At 29.1% G+C, this 26,737-nt stretch overlaps 1 protein-coding gene across 1 annotated transcript in view; it reads right to left on the bottom strand.

Moving 5' to 3' along the window:
• Window positions 1–26,737, bottom strand: part of Prp5 (pre-mRNA processing factor 5) — a 96,882-nt gene that overhangs the window by 2,341 nt on the left and 67,804 nt on the right. The window contains 8 exon segments of the mRNA XM_076507836.1: window positions 6,332–6,511; window positions 6,946–7,209; window positions 9,343–9,492; window positions 12,482–12,642; window positions 14,451–14,565; window positions 18,846–19,073; window positions 23,475–23,639; window positions 24,451–24,533. Coding sequence (XP_076363951.1) covers window positions 6,332–6,511; window positions 6,946–7,209; window positions 9,343–9,492; window positions 12,482–12,642; window positions 14,451–14,565; window positions 18,846–19,073; window positions 23,475–23,639; window positions 24,451–24,533 — 1,346 coding nt within the window.

The following is a 26,737-nucleotide window of genomic DNA, read 5'->3' as shown; positions in this document are numbered from 1 at the left end:
TTTTGGGGATATTATTAATGTTTACTCTCACTGTACATTGAACCACAAAATCAAGTATGCATAATCAGATGGTTGTGTTACTTGTCAATATTCATGTGCATGGAGGTTAAAGTTCTCTACCATATAACATCTAGTTTATTCTATATAGAATATGTTATTATATCTTAAAATAATTTATTTCTGCAATATTACATTATTTTGTGTTTTCTAACTTCATACTTACTATTAAAAAATTAATGGTACACAGTTTTTTATTAAAATTATTTTTAGTTTAGAAAGTTGATGGTACCTTTGAAACATTATTTTGTTAAAAAAATAAGAGAAATAAAACAGGCTAATTTATTTACTGATTGTTTCATTAGTATTTCTAGAAGCTTTCCCATGATAAAATGGCTTTGGTTTGTTTTCAACTGGAGTTCAAGTTGTTATGATCAAAATTGCACTTAACTTTGCAATGTGCATAATTTTACCAAAGATAATTCTTCCAAAAAAGTTAATATTTTTATTAAATAAGAAGCTTCTGGTAACAGACTTTTTCATTCCTCAGTTTATCAATCGTAAAGCATAAAATAAAAACTGTTATTTATAGATTGGATTTTTATACTTATGAATGTTATATTAGAGTAACTGGAGAAAATTGGATAGTATAGAAACCTTGACTATTTCTTGTGTTGAAAATAAGGGTGCAACTGGGAATACATAAATAAATTGAAAAATGTCTCATGTAACAGAAAAAATACAAGCAAATTATAAAATGTTTTATAGTTTAACCTATATGGCTTCTTATTACAAAAGTTAAGAAAATTAAAGCTGTCATACAACTTTTTAGAATAAAAAAACATTAATTTCCTTTTTCACACCAACAAACTTGAAATGAGTAAAAAAGCTCCTAAGATGTTTAGATATACAGTAACAACTTAATTTACAATGGCAAACTACAATAACAATAGAATATTTAACTACATAATGTTACAGATTAGTGTTAGATTTACTGAATATTATAATCCTTCCAACAGATACCTATATTGTGACATATTATCTATTGTTATCCTTCCAATGGATAACTTTATTGTAACATGCTATTCTTCCAACAGATACCTTTAATGTAACATATCTAGTTAACCATTCTAGTGATATTATTCCAACAGATACCTTTAATGCAACATATCTAGTTAACCATTCTAGTGATATTATTCCAACAGATACCTTTAATGTAACATATCTAGTTAACCATTCTAGTGATATTATTCCAACAGGTACCTTTTTTGTGACACATTAACCAGTAAATCAATCTAGTGTTATTCTTCCAACAGATACCTTTAATGTAACATATCTAATTAACCATTCTAGTGATATTCTTCCAACAGATACCTTTAATGTAACATATCTAATTAACCATTCTAGGGATATTCTTTCAACAGATACCTTTAATGTAACATATTTAGTTAACCATTCTAGTGATATTATTCCAACAGGTACCTTTGTTGTGACACATTAACCAGTAAATCAATCTAGTGTTATTCTTCCAACAGATACCTTTAATGTAACATATCTAATTAACCATTCTAGTGATATTCTTCCAACAGATACCTTTAATGTAACATATCTAGTTAACCATTCTAGTGATATTATTCCAACAGGTACCTTTGTTGTGACACATTAACCAGTAACTCAATCTAGTGTTATTCTTCCAACAGATACCTTTAAAGTAACATATCTAATTAACCATTCTAGTGATATTCTTCCAACAGATACCTTTAATGTAACATATCTAGTTAACCATTCTAGTGATATTATTCCAACAGATACCTTTAAAGTAACATATCTAATTAACCATTCTAGTGATATTCTTCCAACAGATACCTTTAATGTAACATATCTAATTAACCATTCTAGTGATATTCTTCCAACAGATACCTTTAATGTAACATATCTAATTAACCATTCTAGTGATATTCTTCCAACAGATACCTTTAATGTAACATATCTAGTTAACCATTCTAGTGATATTATTCCAACAGGTACCTTTGTTGTGACACATTAACCAGTAAATCAATCTAGTGTTATTCTTCCAACAGATACCTTTAATGTAACATATCTAATTAACCATTCTAGTGATATTCTTCCAACAGATACCTTTAATGTAACATATCTAGTTAACCATTCTAGTGATATTATTCCAACAGGTACCTTTTTTGTGACACATCAACCAGTAAATCAATCTAGTGTTATTCTTCCAATACAAAGTTGTTTTTGTTTTCTTTTACATATTATCTACTTAAACAATTTATGGTTATCTTTCCAACACATATCTTTACTCTGATATATTATCTCTCTAACAAATGTGGTTTTATTCTTCTAATACACATGTATATATATTTCTTGTGATATATCCTGCCAATAAACCTAGTGTTATTTTAAAGTTATACCTTTGTTGCAACATATCTAGTTAACCCTTTTGTTCCAGGTGTCCTTTACTGCATGACACAGTTTTAATATCTTATATTCAAAATTTTATTAAAATACTTGTGGTTATGTTGCAACAAATAGAATAACATAAAATTTCAGCTATTAATAGTACGTAAGTTTTAAGTTCCTAATTCTACAAGGCAATATTAAAAAAAATCCAGAATTTCTCCTAGTCTGACACATGACATTTTCTCTATTTTATCCACCAGTTCTTTAAAAAGTATGAAATTAAACACAAATTACTCACTATAGAATCATTACTGCTCAGACAAACCATAGTTTCTATAGCATTAAACTTATTTGGTTACAGAACTCTTGGAAATAAAATCAGACTCCTCTTGCCATACACACCCTCTCTGTCAGGATTTGTTAATAGTTCTCTCTTGTGTTTAATTATACATTATCTATAACTGATAGAAAACTAAGGTTTTCATATATAAAACAACATAATACTGTTTAGAACAGATAATAGTTAATTTCATTCATACTACAAGAAATATTTCTGAAAGAAACTTAATGACAAACTTGGATGAATTTGTAATGGCTTGTTGTATAGTTAGAAACCCATAAATATTTTGAGAGTTAAGGAAAATTGTCTACCTTTTACACTTTGTTAGTCTATATTGTTTGGTGAATTATTTAATTAACTAAAAAGTATTTATGCACTAACACCATTTGTATGATATAGTAGACATATGAACCCTTGACAACCAAAAGCAAGAAATAAGTACCTTGGGTAAGTTATTTATTTCTTGTTTTTCCAAGTTTATTCTTTATTTAATATTATAATTGCAAGTAGAATATAAAAATAAAAATCTCTTTAGGTTAGTTAAAGTTAGATTAGATAAAATAAACAATAATCATCAAAATCAGTGATGTCGAGAAAACCCACTTGTAGAGAAAAATATATATGTAAAAATGGCTCGTTTGGGTTGAGAAAATTTTTATGTAGAGGAGCAAACAACGTTTCGACCTTCTTCGGTCATTGTCAGGTTGTGAACCTGTTTACATATATATTAATCATCAAAATGTTTCATGAGGCACACATAGGAGCAAGTGGTATTACTGCACTAAATAATGCACCACAGAACATATGTTAATAACATGTAGAATGCAGTTTATTTTCCCCAACTATCTGAATATTTTTTCCTTTTTAACTAGGTGACAAGAGCAGTTACAAATTCATACAAACTGCTCATTAATCTTTCTTGTGGGAAAGAAGTTTGTAGTAACAACAAAACTCACATTTCTCCATTCAGAAAATGACATACAATATGTTGTTTGATAGATGAAAACCTTGGCTTTCTATTGGTTATAGATCATGTAGAATTAAATGTACAAGAAAACTATTATTTAATTCCAAAAGAATGTGACAGGTGGATGTGGAAAGAAGGGTCTGATTTTCTATTTGATAGCTCTGTAACCAAACAAAATTGAAGGCAATAAAAATTATGATTTGTTTAAACAATGATAATTTTATAGTAAGTAATTTACATTGAATTATATAGTGATTGAAGGGATAATTGATAAAATAGATAAGATGCCAAGACAAAATTGTCACACCAATTGAAATTCAGAATTTTAAAAAATATTATCTCATAAAACTAAGAACTTAAAACTTAAAAACTATTAAAATATGAATTATTAGTTGAGATTTTATGTTATACAAAAAGTAGATGAATAAAAGTTTGAATACAAGTCACTAACATCTTGTATCAAGTACAGTAAAGGATGCTTATGATTTGTGTGTACTGGTTTAAATTTGTTAGTAACTAATAGGATGTTCTTCATTTTTTGAATGTATTCATTCGTATTCATTATGACTATAGCGTTACCTTTATCTGCTTTTAGAATTTTTATGTTTTTGTCTTGTTTTAGGTTTTTAATGGAATTAATGTCTCTTTTTATAAGATTATTTTTTAACTTTCTGTTTTGTGAAATTATGTTGATGGTTTTGTGAGAAAATTCTTTGAAAAAATTGTTTAAGATGTTGTTTTTAGGTGTTTCTGGAAAATATAAATTTTTAATTTTACCTAGGAAGTTTGGCTGTTGGATGTCAATAAAATTATCTAAGTTGTCTTCTTTCTGTTGGTTGTTTTCTTGTTTTTGTTTTCTGTGGAAAGTATCACAAGTCTTCTGGCTAGATCTTCTAAACATGTGTTTATTTCTAAGGTTCGAATGTACCTAGGTGCTATTGTGAAGTTGAGTCCTTTGTTAAGTAAATGTACCTCGTCTGTGTTTAATTGTCAGTTGAATCTGCTAATTATGAGGTTAGTCAATGGTTTGTCGGGTTGGTGTCTTTTCTGTTGTTTACATCTTAGTTTTTCTAGTTTTTTGTCTCTGTCATTCCTAGTGTTGATTTGGTTTATGTTTCGTTGTATAAGTCCGTAAATCTCTGGTTTGATGCAGCATGCCAGTTGATGGTCTAGGTTCATTTTTGGTTTTTGTAAGTCATGCAGTTCTTTGTATTTCGTGTTCAACATGGCTTTAAGTAGTTTTTTCTGTAATTTTTTGATAATATTTGTGTATGTATTAATGTTCAACTTCATGTTCAACAACCACAACTATATACAAACAAATGGCCTAAGCATGGGCAACCCAGTATCACCAGTTCTAGCCAATATTTTTGACACAAGTTGAAACACAAGCAATTAACACAGCATTACATCCACCACTATACTTGTACAGATATACAGACAATACGATTGCGAAATTCACATCTACAGAACACACAGTTAATTTGTTTCAATCACGTTAACGCTATACATCTCAACATCAACTCCACATGTGAACAAGAAGGAAGCAATCAAATATCATTTCTTAACCTCAAAATTACATGAACTGATACACAATTTAAAACAGAAATCCACCAAAAAATCACCCATACTGGACTATACATTCCTTGGGACTCAGCACATGAAACAAAACAGTAACTCAACACACTAAGAAACCAAATAAACACAGCCATAAAACTATGCTCACCATATAAAATTAACAATGAATTAGACAAAATAATACTTCATTAACATCAATAACTTTCCGCCACAAACCGTAGAAAACATTATACACACATACGTAGACAGGAAGAAAAACCAACTAACAAAAGTAAATATATCTCACGAATCAAAACATCACGAAACAATATACTGCTGTATATCCTATATTCCCGACATCAGCAGAAAAATAACCAACATTTGGCAAAAACAAGTAACAAAATATAACATTCCAGTTAATACCAAATATATTCAAAAACCAGGCACAAAACTGAGGTCTATACTATGTAAAAACTACACTGACAAACACCACACCAACATTATTTACAAAATACAATGTGATAACTGCCACAACTTCTATATTGGAGAAACAAGTAGAAAAATGGAAACCAGATTCAAAGAACATAAAAAGTCACCTTTACACATTTTCAAACACTATAAGTCAAATAAACACAACATAACCATAGAAAACACTGAAATACTAAATAAAGACACAAACATAAACAAATGCAAAATTAAAGAAGCCTTACCTATACAATAACTCAAGCCCAAAATAAACCGATACAAAGAAACACCTTTATATCTATATTAAAATATAATATAATAAATAATAATAATAAAAAAATAAATTAAATTAAATTGTATATTCAACATCTAAGCCTGCCCTCTACATTCTGACACTCATTACACAACCCCTTTCAAAGATGTGGTCAGCGTCCAGTCAGTTACCTCTCTCTTTCTTTGTGAACCTGACGATGACCGAAGAAGGTCAAAACGTTGTTCACTCCTCTACGTAAAAAATTTTCTCAACCAAAATGAGCTGCTTTTACATATATATTTCAGTCAAGTCTTATGTTTACACCCCATACCTTTGATGTAACTTTCCATCTAGCCTGCTGTGGAAAATCATTTATCTCTAATTCTTCTTCATATTTCTTGAAGGTTTCTGCTTCTAACTGTTCCTCATCCTTATCTTCGTCTTCAGCTTTAGGCTGGTAATTGAGTTTGGCATGGAGTTTTTCTGCTCTTTGTTCTGCCAGAGTTTTGGCCTGAAATTGTGTAAAAACTGATGTTATTTTCATTAAATCATGCATCTTAAACTTCTACATTTAAAAGAAATGTTAATAATACTTCATCACACTTAGAGATGTAAATCAAGAATACTTTTAGTATCAGTGCAATTTAGTATTATTAAAGGTTTCAGTCATTATTGGCTTGAATCTCAAAAAAATTTTAGTTAGTTTTATAATTTTAATAAAACTTTAAACTCTCCAGAAAGAATAATAATAAAGCTCAAGAAACATAATATGAAAAGGCTTAATGCTTTAAGTTAAATCACTGTTTAAAAACCCTTCACATAAATTGTTAGTGGATAATTTTATACAGTTGTTTTAAAGGTTGCTATAAGAATGAATAGTATTAATGACAAACAAGTAATAATAATAATAATAAAATGGAAGGAAAATCTACATAGATGCCTTACTGATATGAGTGGAGTTGACATTTGTCCTTTAAGAACAGCCTCAGTAGCTTGCTGCGTTGCACCTTTGGGATCCAAACCAAAATTCTTCTGAAGATTGATGCGAGATGCAAGACGTTTAGCCAGTTCTAGCTTTTCTGCACTACCAGCAGATGGCCCAGTGATCGTTGATAAATTACCAGCTGTTGTTATCTGGGCCAGCTGAGCCATTGTAACTTCCTTCACTCTTTTCTTAGGTGCAAGTAATGTTTCAATCTCTTGGTCAATCTACAACATAAAAATATAACAATAACTAAATATTAAATGCAAAAGATTACTTCACTCAAAAACCTGTTTCAATAACAAATGTTAATGCAATGCTATTGTTTTTAAGTAGATGAAAGACTCTTTTCCTGAAGAGATCTGAATATTCATTAATACATCTGCAGACACAAGGCCTTTTTTAAGATACAAAACAAGTGCAATGATAACCTTTAAATAACTGGTGCAATTGAGGAAGCACATTTTATAATTTTGTCTTATTAACAGATGCACTTAGGCCTAATCTGCAATAAAATCTTTGTCATGAAGTTTGTGAACAAAAATGACATATATACAAAATTATTCAGTATTTTTGAACAGTGAAAGTGCTAATAGGGTCACTTACATTAAACAATTTCCTCAAAATTCTTACTGATGAATGGCAAAGGATAATAGTTACCTACAGGCACTTACCTGATACTGAAAGTTCAATTTTAAAGTATGAAAAGTACAAGTTAGGTTACATGGTTTCAAAATCAAAATTTTAAGTAATATGAAATATTCAGGAACAAAACAATCGAAACTTCTATAGAGCCCAGTGTGAATTTTCTTGTGACCAAAATCAATACTGAAACCAATCTTCAAATAAGTTATCCTGATACAATTCAGACTGAATACCCAATTCTAAATGAGCATTAGACCTCCTCCAAACCTTCCATGATGATGAGAAACCCACGTGTAGAGAAAAATATATATGTAAAAACAGCTGGTGTGGATAGAGAAAGCACTATGTAGAGGAGCAAACATAGCTTTCTCTACCCATACCAGCTGATTTTACATATATATTTCCCTCCAAACCTTGTTTATCAAGATAGAATTTGAGATTCAGCATTACAAACAATAAAATTTGATGATGTGTTCTAATACTGTGAACAGAAACATTAAATTGAAAATAAAAAATATTCAAGATAAAATATCTCACTTCAGGTCTAGAATAAGTGCAAAATATATCAAGATCAATTTGATTTGTAACAATTATAATAATATGAAAATTAGTATACTTATTATGATGCTGCTTTTGCACACAAACAATTGTTACTTGAGATAAAAGATGCAACAATAGAAATACAATAGATTATAATAAAGTGTGTGTGTGTGTATATCTGCAAATAAATTGGCATTGATGAGGCACAACAATTAAAGTCATGTATTAATCATATGTAAGGAAATAGATTTGATATAACACAATTAAATAAACAAAGAACATACATTTCCCCTACAGAGGAATGGTTTAAGTGTCAAGATTATGTTATTCATCATGACACCATAGTAACCTCATCAACTTTCACTGGCTTTTAGTAGGATGCAGTAAACTAGTTTAAACCACTTGTGTGAAATATATGTATTACTTTTTATAAGCAAAGATTACTTCAGGTAATCACACTTTTTAAAACAGAACATGCCTGAGAGACTTTTTAATGTATTTTTACCTGCCTTGTTACTTTTTTTTTTTATGACTGACTATGATGCTGTTAACATCTTATTCTATTCTATTTGATGTTATTAATATGTAACTTAAACAACAAATGTCAACAATGTAACATAGCAATGTCTTTACTTCTCCTGTAAACCAGAATTTACTCAAAAAGATTATTGTTTTATTGCAACAAAAATATTACAATTTGTTGCTAGTTGAAACCATTATGTGTGAGTTTATTACATAGTTTTTAACAAGCTATCAATATTTCTACATTAGCAAGTCTGTAAAGCATTTTATCAAGAAAACTGCTTCCTACAGAAATTGATATAAGATTTAAAAGAATGTAATCATCTACTTTTAAATTAATATCCCATTTTGTCTTCGTGCGTACAACATGCAAGATTGTTGTCTGCCAAGATAGCTTACTGAAATTAATGCAACTTTACTATCAAAAGATTCTTCAGAATTTTAAGTAAATAAAAAGTAATTATGGAGACTTTGGAATTATTACGAGAACTTCCTAAAATTGTCCCTTATCAATACATTATAAATCTACAATAACACTAAAATATATAAAGTTCCAAAGAGCTGACACACATACATGTTTTGCTATTCCACTTCTTACAGTTTATTTATTACAAAACACTTAAAATAAAAAACAAAGTAAACATCCAAGTTACATCAGCTTCTGCATCCTCATCATCAGAATCTTGTAGACCTAAAGCTGCTTTCTGAAATTTCTTCTTCTCATTGGCCAACTGTGCTTCTGCCTCATCAAATTTGAACCCTTTACCTGAGAACCCACTACTGCTCTTCACTTTCTTTCCTTCCTAAATGTAGATATTCATAAAATTAACGAATGCATAAAGTTTTTCTAAATACAAATTACAGTATACTAGTGCTAGTTTAGGAAAAGTAAAAAGGAAGATAGCAAACAGTAATTGAGGCACTAAAGTACCTCACTAGTTAACCCATTGTCAAAACTAAGAAATATTTTTTTAAATATATTTAAATTTCTTGTTTTAATTTATAATATTTTCACTATAACTTATTCACATCATCATGAAAAATTATAAAAGTTATAATTATAAAAGCCAAGTGTCAGTCAGTCACTCACACTCAATTACTCTGAATTTCATGAGTTACACAAGTTCACTTTCTCTCCTATAATACTTTATCTTTTGATTGTAAATTCCCTTTTTAGTTGAATTTAACTGGTAATATAGGTATAATTAGCTCCTAAAATTAAGATTTTTACTGCTACAAACACAGAAATGCATTCAAACCCTTCCATCACTTGTGAAAAATTAGTAAAAAATTAGCAAAATTCCCTGCTTGAAAATTATTATGAAAAATATCTTTGTTAAACAGACTGATGTTACCAGTTAATCTCTAGGGAAGAGGATGATTTTGCTGTAGAAGAAGAACTGGTGTGTATGCAATCATGTGGTCAATCATACATGGTAAAAGGGAGCTCACCATGTAGCACAGAGCAGTGGACAATAAGTGAAATGTTTAAGAAATCTTAATGTTTATTTTTGTACATTATGTTTTTGACCACTAATCAAATAAAGTTAACTAAACCACATATATTTGGTATTCCTGTCTTAACATCTAAAAATAAAAGAAGCATGGCCAGGCATGAACCAACCAATTTACAATTTGTGTACACGGGTCTGATCCTGTATACAAAACCTTGAATATTATGTAACACCTGAACTTTTGTAAATAAAATTAATTTCTAAGCAGCAATTTTCAAAAACATGTAAATTATTGTCTAGAATGTAACAACACAAATACTTTGAGTATATCTGGAGGAAACAAAAAACAGTGGATAATTGAAAATCTCAGATAACTGAAGCATTACTACAGTCACTGTCCTTTTCTGTAGTGTGGTAGATAGAAGATCATAAATTGGTAAAAAGAACCATATTGTCGGCTCTCATATGCACCTTAACATATATATAAGTTGAACACATAAATTACTAGTTATTTGTAAAATATTTCTTTAAGGAAAATATTCTGAATGCTGTAAATAAACATATCTAAAATTAACTGTATCAAAATATTCATTTGTTTTACACTCTGAACAAACTTATTTTCTTAATATAAAACATATTTAAGAAGGTCCTAATTATTTTTGAATAAATATGCTAATTTTCATTTTGTAAATTCACCAACGTTTAACCCTATTACTCCCAGTGTCATTTTAAAATTCCTTTCTGCATATGGTACTATAAACACATGTCAATAAAAGTAACACTGTTAGATGTGTTATAATTTTATGTTATCTAAGTTTAATTACTTTGTTTTTAAGGAAGTTTTTCATTTAATCATTTAAACTGCAGTTTTAATGTCACGTGATCTCCAGGTTTTGGAAAATCTTAACTTTAACAAATATACAAGCTGATAATGTACACAAGTTTGTCCTACACACTAACTGTATGGGTGTTTGACCAAAATGATATGTGAGAACTAGAATCCTACAACTGTATTCACTGGGAAAGGGAAATAATTTTTCAGCCCTTGATGGCTGCCATGCCCACCTTCTATACTTTGCCTAGAGATCTACAATGTATGCATAAGTAGTTGACACCAGTATGTACAGACATTAGATAGAGATGGGTTTAGACTATATCAACAGTTAATTTGAAACTAGCTCATAGTTTTCCTTGCAGTGTAGATGTAAATGCTTTTTGCCTAAATGTGCTATAGTTAGAAATATAGTTAAATTGTATTTAGGTTTCACTTTTATACTTTAGTTAAATATGTATTATGTCTGTTTTAAAAATTTGAAAAGTTTAATGACTTTTATAAGATGAATTCATTGCCTAGATTTTGAAAGGTTATAATCAAAATGATGTGCACATCATATGGATTCTTGAACAAGTCTCCACACAGAAACTGCTGAAATACCAACAGGCATCAGTTAACATATGGGCATACAATATAACATATGAAGAACTTGAAAGGAAAGTTGACAACTAGAAATAAGCTATAATATGTGAAATTATGCACAAAAGAAAACACAATTCTAGTGGATTTCTACTAAGAACTGAAATGTATGTGTGTATTTCCATTTGTTAATCTTAAACATTTCATTGCACTGTATGTTCATAAATAACTGACAGAGTTAGTGATATAATAGAGAAAATGGACAAAATAAATATTTACCTTAGAAAACTTTTGATATTCACTTATGAGGTTCTAGAGATTATACAAATGAAATGTGAAAACTGTAAGGTAAAAAAAAGTACTTGTATATTTCATACAGAAATCACCTTGCAGGTGAACTATTCAAAGTGCAAGTGTAAATATCTGCATTAAATAAGGATTTTTATAATTTACAAATAGTAAAAAAAATCAAAATTAAATGTTTTTCTGAAACTACTTATTTTCAGGAACATTCTTATCAAATTTTAAACAATTTCATCCATAAATTTTATTTTTAGAACAAACTATGATGACAGTCTACTGAAAAAATTAGTAGCCAGTAGTCATAGGGTTAATGCTGTAAAAAGATTTTGTTCTGAGCAAAATTACTAATTCAGAAGCTGCATGCAAATAGTTTACTCACAGAATACTTCATTAACCCATCATAAAAACTGAACTATTCTCTCTTACATAAATATAGCATTCAGGTTCAGTATACCTGAAATTTATTATAAGACAAATTTAGATTACTGAAAAAAAAAAAACCAAATACTGAAAGTATGCGGGTAAGAAAATTCACTTTGTAGTTACAACATGTAATGCTTACTTAAGAGTAATGTCAAAAATGTTTATGACAACAAAAACAAACATCTTATGAACTCTTACTGCTTCCAGTTTAACTTTGTACATCTCCCAGAGTTCCTGAACATTAGCTGGAACTGGTATACCAGACAGTTCTAAAGCCTTGATAATATCACAAGCATAACGGCCCTGATCTGGAGTGATGAATGTATAAGCATAGCCTTTCTTTCCTGCCCGACCTGTGCCTGTAGAAAATTAACTATCAAGTATACATAAGTAAAGACAAATAAAATATATATATATGATATATACACAAGTTCATCTACACATTTGCACTACAACTTTTGATACATTTAATATAGCAAGTGTATCTTCACAAAATTTTATAGACTTTTAGTAAAGATTAGAAGTATTTTGTGTACAAAGATCAAATTTCCTTAACAATATATTTTAATTAAAGATTTGTTTGCAAAAACAAAGTTTATTTCATTACTAGTCTGATTGCAACTGATTTCACATTATGATTTTATAAAAAAAATCTTCATCTGAAAAATCTCAAATATTATTAGTGAAATATTTAAAACCTCTAAATAGGTTTCAAATGCTTGTTTTCAATAATAACAAAGTTTGTTATTTTCCACACTGTAACTATGTGGGATCTGGCACTTAACTAACTTTATAACCATCATATAAAATTAGATAATAAATATAAATTATGTTTTTTTCGTGCTTGAATAATAACATATTATAACACAAAAATACAAGTGTTTAGTCCAAGTAGCTTAAGTCTCATAACGCTACATACTTTAAAGTTTTAATATCAATACCAGCTGTCTTTAAAATAAATTTTTACTTCAAGTGGGTTTCTTGTCATCTTGTAAACAGTACGAGGTCAGCCAGCTAGCTATTAAGCAAAGTATAACAATATCAACTCTGAATTAATTTGCTCATCATGAACCATCAATAAAATATTTAGTTCCATACCAGATAGAAGAATTAGTATTGTTTATAAGTTTAACAAATTTTGTACATAAATCAACATTTGCAAAAACCCTTATTATAAATTGTATTGTTGTTTGTATATTAAAATACATTTGTGTTAAGTAAGAAAATTGTGTACATCGATCTCGGAAAATATCATAAATGTGATACATAACAACATTCAGTTAATTTATAAATTAAAATTTCCAGCTTTTTGAAACTGTAATGCATAACAAAATAAATCAAAGATTTGTCTGAGATAAATTACAATATGTAATCAGTACTAGAAGAGATAATGGGCTCTTGTTCTCTAATGTAACTTTCATGTTAACAAGTTTTTTCTTTGAAGACAATTGTATTAGCAATTAACAAATTAATTACAAGAAAAAAGCTGATTTGACCTTGATTCACTGACGTCTTAGGTACTGTTTAAGGATATGCAAGTAGTTAAAAAGTGAAGTTTGCAAAAAACTTTCATAAGACTATGAACACTACATATTAACATTAAAATTGGTATTTCAACAGATCTGCATAAACACAATCACATCTGCTACACATATCATCACATAATAAAATATTAGTAAGTGCATTTCCACATAAAAGATCCATAAACTTCCATTTAGTTACCTGAAGAACAGCAATGCTTGAATTCTTCAGGTATTTTTTAAAACCCTATATATTACTTAATGAATTAACTATCTCAATGCTCAAGGCCACTATTTATTTCAATTACTTAATTAATGAAAAGAGCAAAATTTTGAACCAAAATGTGCAATTAGACATCACAACAAGTACAAATATGTACTGTTAGACAGAGAGGAAATATAATTTATGTGTAGTTTCTAAGCAAAAATAAACAACTATTTAAGAAATCAATTTCATTTAATGAATGTAAGTCGTGATATATTAATGAAATATTTTATTCAGTTTTATAGAAACAAGCACACAAGAAAGTTACAGGTTGCATTAGAAACAAGCACACAAGAAAGTTACAGGTTGCATTTTATAATTTTATTCAATACATTATGTACACAAGTCCAGAAAAATCAGTGTGGTACTTCCATCAACATACGTGTGACTTACCCACATCTATGAACGTAGTCTTCATAGTGGTTAGGACAATCATAGTTTACGACCAGAATTAAATGTTTGACGTCTAATCCTCTTGCAGCAACAGATGTAGCAATCTAGATATATAAAATTATTTCAAAATGAAAACTGTGGTATTTAGTAAAAATATAGGGTTTAAAATAACAAGGAAGTTCTACCTTGCTAAATTGGTCAGAATATAAGGTTTAATCCTACATGTTGTCTGTCCTTTGAAATAAACCCTACTGAAGAATTAACGCTTATACTTCTCAATTTATGTATCTTCATGAAATACAAAAAATTTTTAGTAAACATTACAACTATATTGTACACAAAAATATCAGTTTTCAGTAAAGTATTTCTACTAAAACTTTATTCTACACTTTAATCAGTCACACACAGACTGATTAGTTTGAGTACAAGAGGATTTTCATGTTAAAAACACTTCATCTTAGTTTTCATATTTCATAATCTCTAGAACCATCTACATGAAAATCATCACAATATTACATTTACATTTTAAATTTTCTTATCCTAGTTTGCTCTTTCATTCTCAGGGTGCATTAAATTGATGCACTCAAAACTAGTAATTTCACAAGCTAAAACTAATGAATCAAACTGCTTGACACTTGGTTATAAAAAAGTATCAGATTTGTATGGAGAAATAAAATCATAGAAGTTGATTTATTATTTGTTATTTGCATCAATTCAATTTTTATATTCCAAAATTCTCTTATGAATCACTGTTACAAAAAATTATATTCAGAATTTCTAATTTTATGTAGCTTGCTTAAAACCTTATTAATTTACTGTCTTATTTTTGGCATACAAGATTATAAAATGTTCTTGCCTGTACCTACCTTTAGTACAGTTATCAGTAAATCCTTTATTTCTTTTACACAACATTTACATGATAACTGTTTACACTGCAATAGACTATTATAAATACCAATCCTAAATACTCTTGTGTGTCTTGTTACAGAAAAATATTTATCTAATTTTCATTGAGACATAAATTGAAACTAGTGTCAGAATAAAGATATATGTTAATAAGTGCTACAAGAAAAATATTTACACCTCTGTTTACTTCAGAATGATTTCTGAACACACTATGTTCAAGTATTCAAATCTTGTTACAAATTGCTGATAAGTTGTCTTAACACACAAGGCAATGTGCTAATATTTTCAGAATTTTAACAAGAAAGTTTATGATATTCTGAAATAACATTGTTTACATACCCAACATTATAAGCCCAGAGGTACATATCATTAATTATTATTATTAATCAAACAGAGGACTAGCACTGTAAATAATATCAAACACGAAAGTAAAACAATGATCACAGTATGTACACATGCCAGTCTTGACAATTATGACATTAACCTCTTCCTCCTCTTTACATTATCTTCCAGCTCTTGATTGGTTACCCTTATCAACCTGCTAAATTACACACAACTGTCACAAAATAATGCTGGGTCTCTCAGTAATTTTCAAAGAGTTTACACCTTATTTGGGACACAAATTACTACAAAAAATTGGGAACAAGAAAATTTTTTAATGATTCATTCTGCAATGAAGTTACTTGCAGTTAGACCAGAATAATTATCAGATTAGTTATTACTCCCTTAGCTGTGGAAACTCTTCAAATCCAAAAGTGTGCATTATAAATAACAAGCCAGTGGACTGCATCTCAGAACAGCTGGTATAGGTATTAACACTTTCAATAATATAGCAGAAAATAAGGTTTCGACCTTTTTAAGTCATCTTCATGTTAAAAAAAAAAAAAGTTCAGAACTGACCGTTGCCAGGCACATCTTAGGGACAAGAGTATAAACAGGGATGTTGCAGTTAGATGTTAGGTTATTAATTAGTATAGGTATAGAGGTATTCCTTTATATTGGTTTAATTTTGGTTTATGTTGCTGTACAAGTAGGGCTTCTTTGATTTTGCATTTCTTCACATTTGTTTCCCTACTTAGTATCTGGGTGTTATCTATGTTTTTGTTGTGTTTATTTGTTTGTTGTTGGTCTAGGTATGTGCATATAATTTTTTCAGTAGTTTTGGAGGAAATTTCTTGATTAAGCATTGTTTTATTTTGTTGATTTCATCATTAATTTTATCTGGTGAGCATAGTTTTGTGGCTGTGTTTATTTAGTTTCTTAATATGTTGAGTTTTTCTGTTTTATGTGCTGAGTTTGAGGGAACGTATAGTCCAGTACAGGTGATTTTTCTGTAAATTTCTGTTTTGAATTGTGTATCGGTTCTTGTAATCTTGAGGTTGAGATATGCTATTTGGTTGGTTTTTTTCCTGTTCACAGATGAACTTAATGTTGCAGTGTATACAGTTAATATGGTTGAAAAAACTAAGTATGTGTTCTGTGGCTTCATTGGTTGGGATTTAAGTCTGCAAGACAGCTTTAGAACTTTATATCTAATACCCCAACTCACTGATACACATTTCCAGCAACCAATTTGCAACCCTTATAGAATTCACTACCACCAAAATTAGCTTTATATTCAATAACCAAAACTACCTACAAATAAATGGCCTATGTATGGGGAATCCTGTGTCACCAGTTAGCCAAATTTTTTATGATACAGATTGAATTTCAAGTGATCAATTCAGCCTTACACCCACCACTACTGGTACAGTTTTTCAACCATGGTAGCTTCATACACTCCAATATTAAGTTCATCTGTGAACATGATAAAAACTAACTAGATATCATTTCTCAACCTCAAGATAACAAGAACTGATACACAATTTCAAACAGAAATCCACAGAAAAATCACCCATACTGGACTATACATTCCTTGGGACTCAGCACATGAAACAAAACAAAAACTCAACATACTAAGAAACCAAATAAACACAGCCACAAACCTATGCTCACCTGATAAAATTAATTATGAAATCAACAAGATAAAACAACACTTCATTAACATCAACAGCTTTTCTCCAACAACTGTTGAAAAAAATATATGCACATGCCTAGATCAACAACAAACAAATGATAATAAATCCCAAGATACAACAAACTACAAAATCTTATACTGCTGCATACCATATGTTTCTGACATCAGCAAAAAAAATAACCAACATTTGGAAAAACCTTAACATAACACAACATTCCAGTAAACACCAAATTTATTCACAAAAACAGATACAAAACTAAAGTCCATAATATGTAAAAACTACACTGACAAACACAACACCAACATAATTTATAAAATACAATGCAACAATGCCATGACTTCTATATTGGAAAACAAGCAGAAAAATGGAAATTAGATTCAAAGAACACACACACAAAACAAAAAACACCTTCACATGTTTTTGAACACTGCAAATAAAATAAATGCTACATAACCATAGAAAACACCCAGATACTAAGTAGGGAAACAAATATAAACAAAAGTAAAAAAAGGACTTATTTATACAACAACTAAAACCAAAATTAAACCAATATAAAGGAACAACTTTATACCTATACTAATTAATAACCTAACAACCACCTGCAACGCCCCCTATAATTCTGTACTCATTTATAAAAAAAGGACTTATTTATACAACAACTAAAACCAAAATTAAACCAATATAAAGGAACAACTTTATACCTATACTAATTAATAACCTAACAACCACCTGCAACACCCCCTATAATTCTGTACTCATTTATACTCTCATCCTTAAGAAATGGGCCCAGCAACGGTCAGTTGCAAACTCTCTCTTTGTTAACCTGAAAATGACCTAGGAAGATTGAAAAGTTCTCTGTTTTATTAGTAAAAGTGTTGGTACCCATACCAGCCATTCTGAAATACATTTTTACTTCAGGTGGGTTTCTCGTCATCAAGGCCACTGGACTGGTTGAAATTATGGGGAATCTCTCAAAGGTATCAATCAATAAATGATGAAATGAGGAGACAAACAAACAAACAAAAAAGAAACAGCAATATTTATGTCATTCATTTATTACGAATGAAATTCATTACACTTATGAGTTGCGAAAGAATTTCCCAAAAATAGATTGTTGTTCATAAAAAATGCAGAAACCTGCAAAAACCTTCGGAATTTTTGAATTTTTACGATATTAACTAAATAATCATTTGAGATTATTATATTGTTTCTTTCTACACTATTCTTTGACATGTAGTTTCTTGAAATACACCACAATCATATTCTTTAATTAAATTTTAAATATACCAATTTAAAGGTACACTTGGAACAATAATGCATGGCTGCATAATGAAAGAGTTAAATTTACAAAAATGTTCATAATGCATAATTAACATTTCTTTCTGAATTAATTTTAAATGAGAACAAAACAAGACTTTATTTAAACAGATAGAAATGATTCAAATTTTCACTTGACATACCAGAACACTAATTTTTCCAGCTTTGAAATCGCAGATGGTGGAGTCTCTATCAAACTGATCAATGCCGCCATGAAGAGCATGACAATTGTATGATGCCTTAATGAGGTCACGCAAAAGCATGTCTGCATGTTCTTGTTTGTCAACAAAGACTAGACAACTGCCTTGTTCCTGGTAAACACCCAATAACTCTAACAGTTTTAGAAACTTCTCTTCATCTTCAAGAATCACCTACATGTATATATATAAAATCAGAAATACACTGCAAAATGACACATTATAGTGGAAGGTACATGAGCACATTTCCATGTTAATTTTCTATAACCAGTTAGTTGTAAGGACACTTTATAACAGAAAAACAGAATAATTTCAAACACATACTTATATAGTAATCATTTACCAGAAAACAAACATTATAAAAATATTATAATTTTTCAGTAAGAAAACTATTTTGAGAGGATATTCTGATGTTTCCAATAATACATAAAAAAAATTACATCACATATTAAGTTCAAAATAGTGACTGAAGTTTATAAAACAACAAGAAAGACATCTACAGAATGTACTTGTTTAAGAAACAATACTATTAAATATTCTATGCATGTGTAAACTGTGTATGTTCCTTACCAGATAACGACAGATTAGTTAATGTTTTAGAGATGTATACGTTGCTGGTGATGATATCTTAACCTTACATCAAGTAATTTTCTTAAATTTTGATATCCAAACAACAAAATAACTAAAATAATTTCATGAAAACACTAGTTAATTACACCTGGTCAAAATCAACATCATGATTAGTTTGACATCTCAAGGTGACCAAATTTTGAATTTTTGTCCTATTTACACTTAATAGCACAAGTTTAGAGAGAGCTTAGAAACTCAGAAAGTGAAGGATCACTGCAGACAAAGGGATTAAAAAAATTAAAACCAAGCTTAAATCAAGGTTTCTCTTTACAACCGACTTTACTGAAATTTCTTATTGTGAACCTTTACATAAACCATTTGAAAAATAATAGTTTCAAAAAAAAAAAGAATGAATTTAAGAAAAATACCTTTCTTGTAGAAATGTCACATGACTATATTTAATATTATTGTGAAGTGGAAAACCTGTGCTAATTTTAAAAAAACTTTCATAGACTGAGACAAAGTACTGTATAAAAATGTCTTACTTGTGCTTCATACAAGTTTCATAAAAACAAATTTACTTTCAAATTCACTTTTTCTAAGAGATTTATCTTAAACTATACTAACATCCTTAGTAGTTAAGTTAAAGAATGACATATCGGGGCTTGCAGTATTGCTGAAGTTTGTGCATTACGTAGACAAATCTGTTAAGAACTTGTAAACTTTTACAAAGCAACATAACTTGTGAAGTAATATTCATCTCCATTAAACACTTCATGAAATTAGTTGTTAAATTGTGCAATGATGGTCCATAGCAGTGATTGAGAAAACAGTTGGTGTTGTAACACAAATCAAAACTGTGTCACTATGCTGCACCAGAAGTCACTGTAAAAGATGAATCAGTTCAAGTTATTAATTGTATTGAAACTTGACAACTGAAATCTAGACTGTTTAAAATTTTGTGAAAAGAAATGGATGTCAACACATAGTGCTGTTTCTTCATATGGAGATTAAGTGGTTGTCACAAGACAAAGTGCTTATGAAACTCTTATAGCTTTGTTATGAAGTATTGGTATTTTGTGTGTATCAGTTTGTTTGTCAACTTTATCATGTCAAGCTCGGTCTATATGACAAATCATGTGACCTCTCATAATTATTTAATGTCTTTTTAGATTTATTTAATACTTCTAATTTTCAATAAGTGTGTATATCTTCACAAAATTTGGCAGTATTTCCATTAATATTACAAGTCTTTAACAATAAAAAAAATCATACTTTTTAGTGAAGTATTTTAAATAAAATAAAGATTTGTTTATAAATATATTGAGTAATTGTTTTGAATAGTCTGTGAGCAAAGTAGTTGGCATGTTAGAATTAAGAATACATTTCCTTATCTCAAAAATTTCAGATTTCCTTTATGTAATCCCTAAGACCTCCTAAGACATGGGATACTTTTTTTTGTCATTAAAACTTGTAACTTATCTGTTACTTTTTCTACCCTAACTCAAGATGGGATTGGTTAATTTGACTGACCTTATAACCACCAAAAAAAATTGAAATAAATATAAATTAACCTTTTGTTCTTTCAAGAGTGATTTCATATTGTAATATGAAACTACATTTGTTTATCCTAAGTAGCTCTATGTTCACATCAGTAAACATCTATTTATAATTAAATTTTGTTTCATTGCTCTTTGAACTGTTACTAACTGCTGTCCTCACCATTTACAAATTGAAAATAACTCAGGACATGAGCAGTCATGTTACACCAAAAAATAACATTTCCCACAAGCTCTTACATCTACCATGTTGTACAAATACTAGCAGCTTGTACACATGCTTTGTGAAGCATTTTTATTATATTATTATTTATTTTACTTAATCTAATCATAACTAACCTAAAAATATCCTTATTCTTACATATTAGTTGCTTTCATAATTATACATACAGAATAAACATTAAAAACAAGAAATAAATTTCTGATCCAATTTTCTCCATTATTCTCAGAACTTGAAATGAGTTAACCCTAATCTATTATACTACTCATAGTATTGCAATTAATTATTTTTACTCAATTAAATAATGTTCCAAACAATATAGACTAATAACATGCAAAAAGTAGACCAATTTCCTTAGTTCTCAAAATTTTTCTGACTTTCTTACTCTGCGATAAAAGTCATTACAATTCATCGAAGCTAGTCAACTTTCTTGTGGGAACAATGCATGTATTTTGAGTGAAACTGACATTCAATAGTTCAAATAATGATGTAATACAACACGTCATTGTATAGATGAAAACCTCGAGTTGCTATTGGCTATAGGTAATACATAATTAAAGGTAAGACTGAATTATTAATGAATTATGAAAGCTAAGATATAACAGGTGGGGTCTGATTTTCTAATTGATAGCTCTGTGACCACACATAGTTGAAGATTATAATAAATATGGTTTATCTGCACAATGATACTTTTATAAAAAGTAATTTATGTTTAGTTTCATACTTTTTTTTAGGGGTTGTGGATAAAATAGGGATGATGATGACATGCTAAGAAAAAATGTGTTACATGTGTCACACTGGGGTAAATTCTTAATTATTTTTAAATATTGCCTTGTAGTATTAAGAACTTAAAACTTAAACATCATTAAAATATGAATTATTAGCTAATATTTTATGCTATTCTAATTGGAACAACATAAACAAAAAGCACTTTAATAACATTTTGAATGTAAGACTAAACATTTGTGTCATGTACAGTAAAGGATACTGGTGTCGATAGGGTTAAATACCTAATGTTTTCCAAGACTTGTATATTTTGTAGATATATTTTAAAAAAAACTAAATTAAATGAATTTGTTGCTGTAACAAAAGGAAGTTACCATTTTTACTGGAAAGGAGAAAATTTTATTAACGTTGTGGAGACTAGCAACTTGGATTACATACATAGAAAACAGGAACTTTGTTTCCCAACATTGAATGTTCTTCTCTCTGAAATTAATTCTGTCACTGATGAAAATGTTTTCAGTGACATTAGACAGCACTTGTATGATTTACATTTCACTTTGTTGGAATGTTTGCTTCCATCAAATGACTACAATGAATTGGTGCATAATACATTTGCACTTAAAGCCAGCCCAGTTGGTTTATTGGTAAAAAATTATGAAAATTTGATTGATACTATTTCCAACTCCTCACTAAAACAACCCTTCAATAAACTTCTGTTAATTAATTTTTGGAGCAGGCTAACTTTAGAATACTGAAATGTGGCAAAACATGCAGTTTGTGAGCTCCTTCCCTTCAACTACAACATAACCATATGAATCTGGATTCTCAAACTACACTGTGACAAAAAATAAAGGGACAGACTGAATGTTGCACATGAATCCAACTCCTTAGCACCTCTCCCAACAAAATAAGCAACAGCACTTTTCCATTCAAAACAAGCAAAAACTGCTTTCAGACTTTGTTTATGTGTTATGAAGTTATGACTTAAGTTCTTCCTTGAATAAAAAATTGTTTAATTGTAATTAGAGTAAAATTGTAAGAAAATAAAGTTCTATAAATTGATGATAATCTTTTTACATTTTAACTTTTTAACATGAGAATGTTTTTTTAAAGATTCTGTAAAACTTTCTGAAATCAAAAATGTATCATTGCTGAAAAAATTTGGGAAATGCTGGTTTGAACTAAAGCTTAAACCAAGGTACTGAAACATTTTTGTTTTGTAAAACTTAATTGCACTTAAGTCAAATTTCATGAACTTATAAATTTCAAAAAAGCAGCTAAACAGTTATGTAAAATGCACTGATAAAGCATTTTAATTCTAAAAAATAATCTTTTAGATATGTGTGCTTAAAGATACACAAGCAAAAGCTATTCTATAATTAATATTCCAACACTTTATTAAAAAAAATATATCTTTTTAAAATCTCTGTTCCTTGATAGTACCAAAATATCTAGCATGATAAGAAATATTTGTAAAGGAAGTCCAGTTAACCAACTTACAACATGCTGTTCAACATCCTTACAAACAACACTACGTCCACCAACTTGTACTTCAACCGGTTTAGTTAGTACACGACGAGCCAGAGCTTCCATCTGTCGTGGAAATGTTGCTGAAAACATCACAGTCTGCCGATCTGGACGGGTACTATCAATTATTCTCATTACCTGTTTCCAAAAAAGTTGTTATAGCACTGTAAATACAACTAATACGTCACTGTAATTTGCTATGCCAAAACATTTGAAATGCACAAATATGTTGTATAATCAAAAGCATAATACCTGACTTTTCTAAAAAGATTTATTCATTCTGATTATACAAGTTCTGCACAAACTTAAAAATTTCCTGAAAAACACACACCAAAAATTATAATTTTGGGTAAACTATGCATAGTAGTAGGTAATGATTTGTCTTGTACAGAGTTAAATGCTTAGTAAGCATTGTAATGTGTCAGATATAATATTAATTCACAAAAGATCTGTGCAGAAGGAACATCAAGAAGAGAGAAACATCCAAGGTCAGCTTTAGAAGTTTTTCACTCTTATTTCCGTTATTCATTCAAGTTTTGTTCATAACATACTTATCAGAATGTAGCTACATCTGATACATAATTTCATAAAATCTTTTGTTTTTTCCTTCTGTTATGTAGTTGTAGAATTGGACAACTTCTAGTTTACCAATATTAATAAAGTAAAATGAAACAGCTGTTACTATCAAGCAGAACCAACTAGGAGAAAGTTTACCATACAGCAGAAAATGCTTTCTTACAATAAATTCTACTAGTGGTTCTGTATAAATTTTAAAATAAAATTGGTATGCCAAAATCAGTAATAGAAAAATTAAGTGAAAACATTTCTCTCAGATTAATGATTAAAACACTGATCTATAATAAAATTTGTAGTCACTGATCTGAGTCCTCTAGCTAATATATAGATATATTACTTAGTAATAAGTTATAGTTAAAAGTAACCTTATTACCTGAGGCTCAAATCCCATGTCAAACATACGATCAGCTTCATCCAATACCACATATGTACAGCGTCTTAGGTTAGTCACTCTTCCTATAAATACAAACTAACATTTTTACTTCTGCAACAATCTCTTTCATATAGGCAGATAACACAAGTTTATAACTTTGTTTTATGTACAGTATATATATATATATATATTTAAGATGTTTTGACTTATAAGAATAAACAGGAAGATTATAAAACCTTGATGAGCATCTAAACAGACTGAGTTAAGTTTTCTCATAAAATTCAAAATCAAAACAGATGGATTAATTTTTTTTACTAAAACATAACTGTTAATCCTTTGTGTAGAAGTGTCTATATATATTCTTCAATGCAAATGTGTATAAGCAATAAACCCCAAATTCTGTTCTGACAACAGCTTGATATCTCTATCAAAGCTGAATGAGATATACTTCTGTTATTGCTCAGTGTAAGTTAAATTGTTCTTCGAGAAAGAGAGAGAAACAAAAGATAAGAGTTAATGAGAAAACAAAGAAAACACTATAATAAACTTTTCTCGTGTTTCAGTACTGTTTACGATTCACGAATCATATATCATAAACGGAAAACATGAAATGTAACACAGAGCAATAATTTTAACTGCATGAAGAACTTTAACAAATGAATAATACAAATATATGTATACATCTTTGTGTTACATAAAAATTCTGAAGGTGTAAAGGTCAGATAATTTAAAATATCTCATTGAGGAAAGGTTAGAGCATTATTAAATATTTCTCTCTATAAATGTTATAACTTGGAGAATATCAGCCATTCCTACAAGTGTAAAACATGCTTACAGAACAACATATAATGTGAAACTTGCTTCATTTTACTATTATGTACAATGACAACCCTATAACCTGAGCTTTCCAAAAAGATGTTTTTTTCTTCAGGGGGAACTTGGAATCCTTTTGAAAGCTTGAGTTAGAGTTCTTAAAATGTTCTATCAAAGCTTCTTGAACCTATTTGTTTTTCTAACATCATTACAATTATATATTGTAAGTTATCTCTTTATGTGTACCAGGATTTAACAGATATCATAAAATTCAAACACCTATTAAGGTTGTTATCCCATCTACTATTTTCTCTCAAAACAGTCTGTTGAGACCCAGTAACCCCTAATGCTATTCATGAATACACGATACCAAATGAACTCTATGATTCATAGTTACTTTTAACACTTTGGCAAATATTATTAACGAAATAATTGTCCAAAAAAGAAAAATATTTTGAATTTTTAGGTATAGCTGAATCAAATTCTGCATGATTTTAAAAGAAACAGAAAAACACAAAAATGTAATTAAAAAAACTATTAACCCTTTCTCAATGTGTCAGAGCTCAAAAGCCATATCATCTAATTTGTTGATTTACATTTAAAATTTTATTGAGCTACTGTTTTATAAATGTAAAGTCTATCAGTGTGAAATTTAATGGTAGATTACAATTCAAACTTTAATATCCTATATGAGTTAATTTCTCAATTTAAAAGTAAATATCAGAAAAACACATTTAAATATAGATTTCAGTGAGTCATATAGAATGCAGTGCTGTTTAAAATTAAATGTTTATGACTAAGTCAAAAGACTAAGCCTACAATTTTGTACAAATTAGAAAGTCAAATTACTAATACTGTGAAGCTAGAATAAAATAAAAACCTCATATTTTTTACTTTGCTGAGATATGTTATGTACAGAGTAAAACATGGTGGCTCTGTTCAACTCTTTCCATTTTTTTGAAGCAATAGCTTATATATTTTTACTACAGTATATGACATGTGAATAACCAATCAACAGCTTTGGGTGTTCCCAGAGTAGTTTTCCCTGCCATTTTAATTTTGAAAAGGCTTTCACATTAATTTGATCCAAGTTTTCAAGGAGGTAGGTTGGTTGGTTGGTGTTTTACGGCACAAAGCAACTAGGCTACCTGCACCAAATATCTGGTAAAAAGTTAAAATTAAAGTAAAATTAGGAAATTTATAAAAGGATATTAAAGTAAAATAAAACAAAAGTAAAAAAAGCATAAAACCTATGTTTACATCTACTCTACAGCATTAAGAGAAAAACTACAGTAATACAAGTTGTAAAGGACTTTCTTTAGCATAATTGTAATTATCATAACCTGCCAGGAAGACTAACAGTTAAGTTCAAAAACCACTGTTAATCACCTGAGTTGGCCTTTCTAGTCCTGGTTTTGAGTTATTTGACATTACAGCCATTTTCTAATTTCAAATTGAACTAGATGGACTTTGA

The sequence above is a fragment of the Tachypleus tridentatus genome, chromosome 6 (assembly GCF_004210375.1).
Source record: "Tachypleus tridentatus isolate NWPU-2018 chromosome 6, ASM421037v1, whole genome shotgun sequence".
In the NCBI taxonomy this organism is placed as follows: domain Eukaryota; kingdom Metazoa; phylum Arthropoda; class Merostomata; order Xiphosura; family Limulidae; genus Tachypleus; species Tachypleus tridentatus.
This window is presented reverse-complemented; position numbering and strand designations above follow the sequence as displayed.